This window comes from Natrix helvetica, assembly GCF_964273705.1.
Source record: "Natrix helvetica genome assembly, chromosome: 3".
Classification (NCBI taxonomy): domain Eukaryota; kingdom Metazoa; phylum Chordata; class Lepidosauria; order Squamata; family Natricidae; genus Natrix; species Natrix helvetica.
Window position 1 is genome coordinate 144352580 of NC_138549.1, and position 12414 is coordinate 144364993.

At 38.3% G+C, this 12414-nt stretch overlaps 1 protein-coding gene across 2 annotated transcripts; it reads right to left on the bottom strand.

Annotated features, from left to right (window-relative positions):
* Positions 1-761: 761 nt before the first annotated feature.
* RAB5IF (RAB5 interacting factor) lies at positions 762-10556 on the bottom strand. Of its 2 annotated transcripts, XM_081947577.1 has the most exons (5): positions 9986-10556; positions 5535-5638; positions 3748-3877; positions 3178-3240; positions 762-2348 (listed from the first exon to the last, which is right to left on the bottom strand). In XM_081947577.1, the coding sequence occupies exons 1-5, from the start codon at positions 10130-10132 to the stop codon at positions 2307-2309; spliced, it is 486 nt and encodes a 161-aa protein (XP_081803703.1). In that variant the 5' UTR covers positions 10133-10556; the 3' UTR covers positions 762-2306. The 2 variants fall into 2 exon arrangements, with proteins under 2 accessions (XP_081803703.1, XP_081803704.1); XM_081947578.1 differs by lacking the exon at positions 3178-3240 and having other exon boundaries at positions 9986-10478.
* Positions 10557-12414: the final 1858 nt, after the last annotated feature.

Here is a 12414-nt window from a genome sequence, read left to right on the forward strand (position 1 = left end):
AAAAGAAGACATGGGGGAGCCGTGTGCGGGGCCCTCGCGTCCTGTTTTAGCCAGTAAAGTGTTGCAGGAGGCTGTTCATGCCAAAAATGGGGCAGAGAGGGCCGCATGTGCCCTCCCCAAGCCCCGTTTTGGCCGGCAGGATGCTGCAGGAGGCGTCCATCCTATCTCTCCCCCCCCCACCGGCCCACGGAGTTTGCCCACGGAGAACTACAATGCTGATCCGGCCGTCGAAGAAATCCAGTTTGACACCCCTGGTATACAGCAGGTAGCCTATGACTTATGACCAGAATTGAACCTGGAGTTACGATAGTAAATCACTGCGGTTGTAATGTGAGACATCAACATGATGGAAGTTAGTGCAGGAACAATAACTTTAATCACATAGCATGTCTGCTAATGTTTGCTGGTGGAGATAATTTAAAGATGCAATCTGCTCCAGTTCTAACTCTCCCCAACCCCAACAGTTTTATACAATTCCAAGAGGATCTCTTATGTAACTTAGATCTTAAAATCAGTAAAAAAAAGTTTTTCCACAAATGAAGGCAAGAGTTTTTCCTCCCACTATCCCAAAGTAAAAGACAGACTAAGATTATCCTGCAATACTAAAACTCATATTTATGGCCAGATCTCTTAACAAAAACCTACCATGCCATCTTCTTTTTTAAAAGCAAGTATCCAACTACTTTAAGGGCCAAAGCAGTTACAAAATACTACTTGAAAATTTAAAAATGGCAATACCAATAAGAAAACATTACACCGGCTTCTTAAAGTGATCTTTATTAGTGATCTTCCATGTATAAAATGATTTATTTATTTTCAAGATGACTCAAGCTTTGGAAAAAAAAACCTGCTGATTGAGAAATGCAGCTTATAGCAAATACCAAAATGTCTAAGTATCTCCTCAAACTGAAGGAGAGAACACTTAAGTTGGCAATGAAGAACTGCAAGAGAAACCTCTGCTAAGGCTCTCCAATCTTTAGTAGTTTTGTCTTTCATTTCCTGTGGCTAAATTCTTCCCTGATGTTAAAACTGAACTGCAAAAAAGGCAGACAGACCTGACAATGTTGAAAGAGAATACATGGAAAGCTACTTGTGAAAAAAGAAGTATGCACATTTAAGCGTTTAAAAGAGGAGTACAAAGAACTGGAAATTTATCCACGGCATATTAGGACTCAAAACAGCTTCTCATTATAAGGCAGTCTTAATGAACAACTCCATTTTCTGTCTACTTACATTAACTTAAGATAGGAAATAGCTTTTTCTTGAAATTATTAAATACTTATATAGACAAGTTTAAATCTTAAAATAATTGAAGTACAATTAAAGCTCATAAGTAGCCCAATTAGTGTACAATTAATAGAATTTTTCATTCTGATACTTTCAATAATCATAAAAGATCAACACTGAATTTCAGTCTACTCCTATCTGAAAATTAGTTCTATGTACAAGACATTAGCTGCCTTAATTATTCTGTATTATTCTGTATTATGTTTCAGCTTCAAAAACCTATAACAATCCCAAAGTAATTGAATTCTGAAGCATCTGTTATTTTGTGCATTTAGATCACTGACTCTGAGGTAGGTTCTGAAAACTGAATTGGTTAACTAACCAATATATTAAGATGTTTCTAAATCACTGCAATTGTTTTGGGAAGTTCCCTAATGAAGCTACGAAAGCCTTACACTTCTCAGTAAATAGTTAAAATTTCAAAATATTAGGAAACCATCTGAAGATTATGCTTATTACATTGTTAAGCGACCAAAATTTTAAGACCCTGGATGAACCATTTAAAGACATTAGTACTTAATACAATCAGATCAGAGCTTTAATTTCCTCAAAAGCAGCTGAGAACCATCAAAATCTATGTTCTACAATACATTCAGCAGAGTTCTCCTCCTGCCATGCTTCATGATGGCTACCATTTTAGTATGTCTTACAAATGGAAGACAAGTCACAATCTGAATAGATTTCAAAGAGAACAAGATAATCGACGCACATTAATTAACAGAATCACCCTTTTAGGATATAAAGATTTGTCATCGCCATACTGGTTGAAGTCACCAAGAAGGCTGAAAGATTGAAAAGTCTTGTGCTGTCTGCAAAGCATTGTAATGGCTTTTTTTAAAGTTCTGGAAAAGCAACAGCTTTTTAAACTAAGACTGATCAAACTTTTCTTCTTAGAATCTCCAAGACATGTTGCGTCTCCTTGGACCATGGATGTAAAAACTGGCTTATTCTACCTCTCCATAGGCCAAAGGGGTTCTTAAAGTGTTCTTCAGTTAAGACAATTAATTTGGCTGAGTTTGTCAATCATAATGGATGGCAGTGTAGAAGATTATCCAAACAACCTGAAATGAAGCAGAGATAAGAACAAATAAGAAAAAGATCTAAACTTTACCAAATTATAAGTATGAATGTATTTTGCTTTCTTCCTTCTGAATAAGATTGCATTATTTAACATTACTAAAATAAGGGATCATAAAAAAACTTTAGACTAGCGTCAGAAAACCTCACTGCTTTTTAGTGCTAGCAGGAGACAGACAAATAAAATTTTTCTCAAGGTAAAAATGTTCTGATTCTGTTACATCTCTTTCCCTGGTCTAGCAGAAATGTTATTATGTTCTTCTAAACTTTCTTCAATATTATGACTTCAAAATGATCCTATCAGCATTTTGACCTATTAGCTATTAGAATATGATTAAAACACTTTGTTAAGATTAGAACAGTCGTAAGAGTGGAATGGATATACCGTAAGTATAATAAAATATTTTGCACCCCTTTTGGAAACTACTATTCTATATTTTTTTATATTTATGTATGAAAACTTGGAAACAACCAAAGATACAGTACTGGATACTTTATGTATAAAGAGTAAACACCTACAATCAAAATTTTGTATCCCAACCAGAAGCTTTGAGACATTATAACGAGTTATATATGTTATAATTATACACTAATTGTATATGTTTGAACAAGAATGTAAGTGACATCTTCTAACAACAACTAAACAGAACAATTTATACCCTAAACAGAATAATTGCCAAAGCTCTTTTTTCTCTATATTACTTTATACTGAAGATTAATAGTGGCATTTATAATATTTTCTATTAAATGCTATAGCTTGCACATAAAAATATTAGACAGAATACATGGTCAAAAGTTTTCAAATATACTTACTGAAAAAGGGGGCAGATAAAAAGCTTTCACTGCACTCCCACTTGCACAGATACATATATCTTTCTGTACAAATTAGCATAATGAAATGTTTTACCATTAAGTACTTTGGATTAATTCATCAACAATGCAACAGCCATCAGCAGAACCAATTCCCCATTTCTCTATATTCCCCATCCTCTAAGTAGGCCATAAAACAGTGATCCTCAACCTTGGTGGCCCGGGTGGGGGGAAAGGGGAACCGGGCAATGTCAACGGCGGGCCAATGCACACACAGAGCAATGCTCCCCAAGAGCAAACAGGCATAATTTTGAGCTGAAGAGAAAAAAACAATGCAATTTACAACGGGGAGCTTGCTCGTGTTATGTTGAATTCTAAAAGTTATACATTTGCCTTTTAAATTCTTAGTAGGGGAAAGAATATCCATTATTTTACTCACATGTAATTTACATTTCTAAATTTAATCTATTTCTTTTCTCTCTAGCTCTTGAGGTTTCTTGGGATGATAATCTACCTCCTGTTTTATACTGTGCGTATAATGTCAGGAATCTACAAACAAGTAACATAAATTACCAAAAACAAAGCAAAAGATGTCACGAAGCCTTCCTTTGTTAACTCCCATGTTCCACCATACTCCTCTTCATCTATTTGCTGAAAACTGCTAAAATAGAGGTACAGGACGCCAGCATTTATGAGGCAGAATCTGGAGGAGAGAGAGAAAAAAAGAGAGATGCTGGGCAACTTCAGTCAATTTACAATGCAACGGTATCAAGCGGCTTTCTTGTTTCAGTTATCACTGAAATTAAGAGCAGCCCCTACCTACACATAGTCCTCAACTTATAACCAGTCATTTAACAATTGTACAAAGTTACAGTGGAGTTTTTAAAAAAGGCTGTTGTTGATCTGTTCTTAAAGTTACAACTGCCACCCCTCCCCCAGAGCTATCCATGGCATTTCAGGTGCTTGGCAACTTGGCTTGCAATTATGACAGGTTGCAACATTCTGCAATCACATGACCAGAATTTGCAAGTTTTCTTATGCTACAAGTCTGTACTGCCAGTACAGATTAAAACACTGGTAGGCCTTGATTTATGACCAGTCATATGGCAATCATTCAGAGCTATGATGGACTTCCCTGCAGTCATGTGAACACATTTCAGGCATTCAGCAACTTATGGCTGTTTGCATGTCCCTGGGTCACATAATCACATATCTGGTTTTTTTTTTTTTAGCAAACAATTGGCGCACTTAATATCCATGGTGTTTGCTAAACAACCACCACAAAAAAGTTTGCAAAATTGGATTGCTCAAATAAATGGTCCATTTTATGACTGACACAACTTACAACTATAATGGACAGGATCCATTATGATCATAAATCAAGGACTATCTCTACTATTGTTATCAGTCTCTCCCAAATGAATTTAAATGGTAGATTGTGTCTTTCACAAGCCTGCTTCAAACAAGAATCCTGAATGCACATGCATTAGCCCTTTAACAATATAACATTAAATATAAGGACAATAGGTACTGAAGAGGTATCCTATTTTAAAGCTCTAAAAGCAACAGGTGAACCTCACTAAATTCAGAAAGAACCTAGAAATGGCTTTTCTACTACATATGTGGAATCAAAGATTTTGATTATCTTCTTGCTGCTCTGTGTTAATTTCAGGTGAACCTGAACTATGAATTCTGCCTCTAAGCCATACTATCTTGGCTTTATTAAAAATTTGGGTTGCTTACATTCAAGAAACATGGATGATATTCTTTCTTATCCTAATCTTCTAAATAAAGTTAAGCCAGATGTAGATATTTATCTATAAGTCTATAAATAGATTTAGAAGAAATAACTGGAGGCATTTCATTTTCACAAACTCCCTTTCTTATCATTTAAGGAAAACATAGGCAACTGTGAAAATGCTTCATGATGCTAATTACTAACAGTATTTAAGATATTCTCTTTATCATTTCGTCATAGCTGAAACTTCATAGCTAAACATCTATATAATTTTTCAACATAGCCATACACTTAGTTTTCAGCAATAAATAACACATTCTAAGCTTATAGACAAATATTTTCAGGCAAATGGACGCATTTTCAACATTTTCTTTATTTCATGCACTGCAGCCAGTTTTTTTCTGTGAAAACCTTTTCTGATGCTCTGGGGCATGTTCCCTCTGACTAAATTTAAGAAGCCTTCTGTATCTGTCAACTTCTTTCCTACAAACTGTTCTGAGAAAACTTTGCAAGCTCAAATAAATGTATAATACAAAACCCATATGCTTCAAATATATATCCCTTGTCTTAAACATTTCAACTTCATAAATGATTGTCTTTAAATACATGGAAAAAAACTTACATTGCTATACCCACAAATCCCTTAAGTGGAACAATTCCCCAGATCACTCCCAAAATAACAGCAATGATCTGCCGGAACCAGTAAATGACATCTAAAAATTCATCCTGCAGAGAAAAAACAGTATCAAATTCATATGGAACCTATATTTACATTCAATATACTGTATGTAGAGGAGTATCTCCTGTTATAACAACAATTCTAAGTTCTCAAGATATCTCACCTGCCTAATTCAAAAGAACTATACAAACATTTCGAGAAGGTCTGAAAAACTAAAAGGAGATTCAGAAATGAGACACCTGCAATTATTTCCATCCTACCTGGAAATCTATCTCAATTCCAAGGTAAAAAGTATATACTTACATTCATTTCCTATTTATTAACCACCTGTCTTTCAAGGAGCTTAGATAAATTATTTTAATCTCATAACAACTCTGGGAGATGGAGGGGGTTACTGATTCAGTGAGGTATCTGCTTAGCTTCATTGTCAAGACACTGTTTAAATCTAAGCTAATATCAGCTCACTAATCTCTAGGCCATTCTAATTTCACTTTATTTACAAATGGGCTGAACAAGCAGCCTGAATTCTTCTGTTTAAAAAAAAAGCATAATTAATTCACAGAACAGATTAGAATGAAAAATTTCCACCTGCTATGAAATGATGGAAAAAAGATGTACTTTCTACCATAAGACAATTTGCTTGGTTCTAAAGTCAGATTCCAGCTTCTTTTGTTTCACAATAGTGAAATAGAAATTATACAGAACTTATGATTTTAAGAGTTTAATTTGAATATCTATATTCCCTACCCTGTTTATGACTACATATTAGCCCTTTAAAGTAGACCAGATTAGGAAACAAAGCTCATGCAGGCCTATACTACTTTTATTATAAAGTTATAGCGACACAATCATTTCTGTGCACCTTCCCTTTATCTTCCTAAGAACTAAACTGGGTCTTGTTGCAGATGTTTATTGGGTTACAGATATGCCCTGAAGTCAAGATTTCTTTTACCCCACTTGGTATCTCACTTGGTAGCAGCTCCTCCTTTGAATTGTGTCACCTTGGTCAACTGAATTACTCATCATGCTAAGGTGACCAACCGTCCTCCTTTAGGGAGGACAGTCCTTCTTTTGTAAGTTCTGTCCTCCCTCGAAAAGTGTCCTCCTACATGTCCTCCTTTTTGATATTTGAAGGCTAATCTGTTGCGCGTTATGTGACGTATTTTATTAAACGGTTTTTAATGGTGTTTTTTTTACTTCATCGCAAGTATATTGAACAGATATTGAATCTTGTGTTGAACTTTTATCTAAAGAAATGCTAGACATTAAAATAGACGACAAGTGTCTCTTTGAAGAAATTAGAAGACTGAATGTATATTTAAATTCTGAAAAATTAATACAATGGGAAAATCAACATGTTGAAATTGATAAAAGATGGGTGGATATTTTCAGCCATTTCAAAAATGAACATATTCCATGTGAACATTTATTTATACTTGTTCAATTTACGTTCAATTTACGTTGTGCTGCCCTGGAACTAATGCAGCAGTTGAAAGAGTTTTTTTTTCAATTGCCGATGATTTTTCGACAAGTGAGAAATCGAGATTGAATGTTGATACTCTAGCTGCAGCACTTGCCGTAAAATTCAATATGAAGGATATTTCTTGTTCAGATATTTCCAATATATTGTTAGAAGATGATACATTGACAAAAATATTAATTCAATGGAAAAGTACTCATTTTAATAATAATTAACAGGCATGTAAGCATAATTACAATATAAAATGTTGCAACTGTTTTTATTATGCATATATCATATTTTAGTGTATTGTTGTTGCAATGAATAAAATATTTCTTTTATTTACGATATATTTTTTCCAATTTATTTGTCCTCCTTTTCATTGTAAAAACGTTGGTCACCTTAGCATTTTGGACAATAGAACGTGTTTTGTCCTCCTTTTCATTGTAAAAAAGTTGGTCACCTTAATCATGCTAAACTATAATTTACATAATCTAAGCTTTTAGCTTCAACAGTATCCAGACTGTTCTTCAAACTCTCCACCCCCCTTAAAAATCTTAGTTGCTTAAATCAAAATTAAGCACTCTGAAAAACATAAAAACTGTTTGCACAAGACTCTACGTTAAATGAATCACAACATATAGAATATTATTTATCCATCTAAACTATATATCATCCAATTTTATAAACATCAGGAAGCTTACATAAATATTTTCAAAACCTTTTTGATGCCTTTGAATCGGTCTTGACTTCTGATAACTACATGGATAAGTCCACACATAGTTTTCTTCCCTATTAATTAAAATTGGTTTGCCATTGTCTTCTTTCTAGGGCTGAGAATGTCTGGTCCAAAGTTACCACCTGACTTCATATCTAAAGTAGTCTGTACTGACAGTCTGTACCAGTGGTGGGTTCTGGATCCCGTTGCAACCAGCCCGGCATGCACCACATGAACACACGCACCGCGTGTGCACATGCGCACAGCACACACATGCATGGTTATCTCTTGGAACACGCAGGCCCTCTGGAGCACTGTACCGGAATGGTACCCGGTGCTCCGGGTAGGCACCGGTACACCTGTACCGGGGCATACCATCTGCAACCCACCACTGGTCTGTACCCTAATGATTTTAACCACACCACCAAACTGGTTCTCACAAACATCCTAAAAACATTTAATGAAAACAATTTGATAAAAAAAACTTGAAATATAATTAGGAATAGGCTAATAAACAAGTGGCTCTCTGGCCATAAAAACTTAGCAAAAAAGCAAAACTTTTACATTTTTCTGAATTGTAAAATTCAGACCTGGGGGTGGGGAGTATGCGTTCCAAATAAGGGAAAGGCCACCAAAAAAAAGAGAGCCTATTCTGACATTCCAGGGAGGAAGAAGGTAACCCAAAGCATTGCTTTCTGGGCTGTCTGGACAGTATAGGAAGATTCTGTTTAGAGAAGATGGTCCTGAGAGTAACATGAGAGTAACAAAGATGCAAACCCTGTGGGGTTCTTTCCAGGTCAAATCCAGTACTCTGAATTCTATTTGGAAACAGATTGGCAGGCAAGGCAGCGCCCAGAATTTTAAGTGTTGCCACAATACGTGCCAGCTAGTAGGTTGCCATATTCTGTGCCAATTGCCATTTCCTAATGATCTTCAAAGGCAACCTAAAGCAGGCCACATTGCAGCAATCCAGGATTCAAGATAAAAAGGGAGAACACCTCCTGGTTGTCAAACATTTCCCACTTCCCAACTAGGCATGGCAGTTAGCCTGCCAGCCAAAGTTGGAGGGAAAAGCTCTCCACCTGCTGATCTCTTGTGAATCTAGGACAGAGGTCTTCAAACTTGGCAACTTTTAAGACTTATGGACTTCAACTCCCAGAATTCTCCAGCCAGCTGGCTGGAGAATTCTGGGAGTTGAAGCCCACAAATCTTAAAGTTGCCAAGTTTGAAGGCCTCCCATCTAGGGGAAAACACTGCCAAGATGCTCCTTGGTGGGGAAACTGTAACACCACCACCCACCTCAAGCCAGCAAAAGGGGCTGACACCAATCCCAACGGTTTTGGGGCAGGCAACATTGCCGCCTTAATCAAGTGTCAATTTCCTTCACATCTTCCATCCTTCTTGCCCAACAACTCAAGGTGCAACCCCAGCAGGCTCTATTTTTGTTTATTTTTGTCAAACATGTAAACGATAATAGGTATAAGTATAAACATAAATATGATCATAGTAAATGGGTACAAATAAATGGAGACAGTAGGACAGGGACGGTAGGCACGCTGGTGCGCTTATGATCACCCCCTTTACGGACCTCTTAAGAATAGGGTGAGATCAACAGTAGACAGTCTTAGGTTAAAGTTATGGGGGTTAGAGGAAGTAACAACGGAGTCAGGTAGAGCATTCCAGGCACTGACCACTCTATTGCTTAAGTCGTATTCTCCGCAATCAAGTTTGGAGCAGTTTACCTTGCCTTTGAATCTATTGTTTGCCTGATTATTATTGAGGTTGAAGCTGAAGTAGTCGTTGACAGGTAGGACGTTGTAGTGAATAGTTTTGTGTAGTACGTTCAGGTCAGACGTAGTTCAAGGTTGTTCAAGGCCAACCTTTCGAGCCTTGTGGCATAAGGGATTCTGTTGTGAGCAGAGGAGCGGAGGACTCTTCTCCTGAAACACCTCTGGACTCTCTCAATTGTGTTAATGTCCGATATACAGAGACTCCTGCCAGCTGGGCGCCTACGAGGGCTCTGCTGTGACCTTTAGGAGAACCGACTGGCAGAGTCGTCGTCCCCCCCCCGCCGCTCCAACACCCCCCCCTCAAAAAACGCCAGGAAGCCCCAGCCCGTCGCCCGCGAGCGCAAGGCCGAGACCTGCCCTCCCGTAGACACCCGGCCAGCCCGCTTTGCGTGTGTCTGTGTGTCCGTCCACCCGGTCTAGGCCTCACCTTGTCCTCCCAGGCGGAGTCGCTCCGCAAGGCTTTGCCCCACAAGGAGGCCCGCAACACTCCGCCGCCGCCGTTGGCTACCAGGTGCTGCTGCTGCTGCGAGTGCGGGTGCGACGACGGCTCCTCCTTCCGTCGACCGCCGCTCATCGTCCCCCGCGCCACACCTCGAGCTCAACGCGCCCTGGTCACGGCAGGGAAAGGCAGCCGCTTGAAGCCCCGCTGGTCGCGTCGGTCGAGCCACGCGGCTCCCGTCACATGATCCGAGCGCCCTACGGCGAGAGAAAGGGGCCGTTAATCCAGCGTGCGCGAAGCGCTTGCCGGGTGGAGCAGAAAAAAGACAACCGAGGTTTCTTCCTTATGGAACAGCCGGGATGTTCTTCGGTCGCTTTTTGGAAGCGATAATCGGAGACGGGAGGGGGAACATGCAGATTTGAAGTCTACAAGGCGGCCTTCCAATACTACCCCTGAGACTTTCTAGTCGGTGGTTAGTTCTTATGGGTGTTTGTAAGCATCATGCGATGGGTAAACTCTTAGCCTTAAGCGCAGACCGTACGCAAAATAAACCACATTTTTATATCATTTCTGCGGGGCTTATATCTCATCTCTGCAATGGCCAGGAAAAGCTGGGGATCTGGCTCCCTTTGGTATGTTTCCTGAAAACCCCCCTATATTTATTTATTTATTAAATTTATAGAGCCGCCCATTTCACTTACGCGGCTTTGAGAGGCTCGTATGATTAAAATAACAAAACCCACGCCACCGAGACAATTAAAAAGAAATTGCTGAAATATAATTGAGACTGGTTAAAAATTATAAATGCCTTTGGAACAATAAACACGGGAGAATGCCTTGCAAAACGTATGAACAGAATTGCCCGTTTTTCAAGGGACTGTGCCTAATATACAGCCTTATTAATTATACACACTTTTTTTACTGTGATTAATATTTTGAGGATAGTTTAGAAAATAAAAAAATGCTACTTTAATAAGTTACCAATTAGCACATTTAAATTCTGTCAAAATGTCCTGTGGGAAATTACTCTCCTTGCCAAATATTCATACAATTTTATTTTGAGTTTTTAATATTCCCACCTTCCAAAGAGAAAAAAGCAATTACAGAGACTAAACAGGTTTAGCACTATTTAAATGTATGCTACCAGAGTATAATGACTGAAGGTGTAAATTGAGGTATCTAAACATCCATAATACATATATACTGTATATTATTTCAGGCTGGCTACTACATACTTTCTATTGTGTAGCTTCAACACAGATTTGTTACTCAAAGAATATGTAGAAAGACCTCTGCCTAGAAAAAGAGGCATGCAAAATTTTGTTTTATCTAGTTAGCGTTCTGGAAAATAAGTACAATAATTATTGAGAATCCTAGTTATGGGTGTGGATGTCATATATATGAAGTGAAAGAGGCTGGATTAAAACTGCAGACACTGAGGCTATGTCAGCCTTCCCAAACCGGGGATACTCCTCTGTTAGTTGGAAATTCCAAGATTTGTAATCCCAAACTTCTGTTTACTTACATTTACTTTCTGTTACCAAAACCTGACACTTGTGACCATTATGCCATGCTACATTGGTAAAACAATTAGGTTTGTAATCAGAGATTCAAGGGGGGGAAGGGGATGCCCTCAATATTTATTTATTAAACTTCATGCCGCCGAATTCTCAACCATTCTGGCTAGTTCATGACAATTAAACTATATATATATATATCACTTGCCATCTTCAGGCTGGTGTTTTCGGCTTAAAGCGTGGTCGGGGCTGCCATCTTTCTATAAATCTTGGTGGGGGTGTGTGGAGTGCTGGCTTTGTTTCAGTAAGTGAATTGATAGCCTGTGTGGTTGTATCATGATTGGTAGATTGGTGCTGATCGGTGCTGGCTGTGTGTTGTTGATTTGTGTTGTGCCTGGGTGGTGGGTGGGGCTTGTTTGTTGACTAGGGCTGGTTTCCAGATGTCTGGTAGGCGGGAGGCATTGTCATGTTTATTCACGTTGTGGGGGTGTTCTCTATTTCGATAGCTTCCATAATTATTCTCTTGTTGAAGCGTTCAGTTTTGGAGATTAATTTGGTTCCTTCAAAATCAATTTCATGTCCTGTAGCTTTAAGGTGCTGGAAAAGGGAGGAAGTTTTTTTCTTTTTTTCTGACTGTGTTCTTGTGTTCTGCGATGCATGCATTTATTATCCTATTAGTTTGTCATATGTATGTTTCAGGGCAGATTTTGCATGGTATTTTGTAGACTCCTTGGTTTTCTAGCCTGACCACGCTTTAAGCCAAAAACACCAGCCTGAAGATGGCGAGTGAGCCAAAACGTTGCCAAGACAATCTCAATCTTACATGGGAAAAGACCCAAATACAACAAGACCAACATACCTACACCCATGAAAATCTACGACTATGTATGTATGTATGTA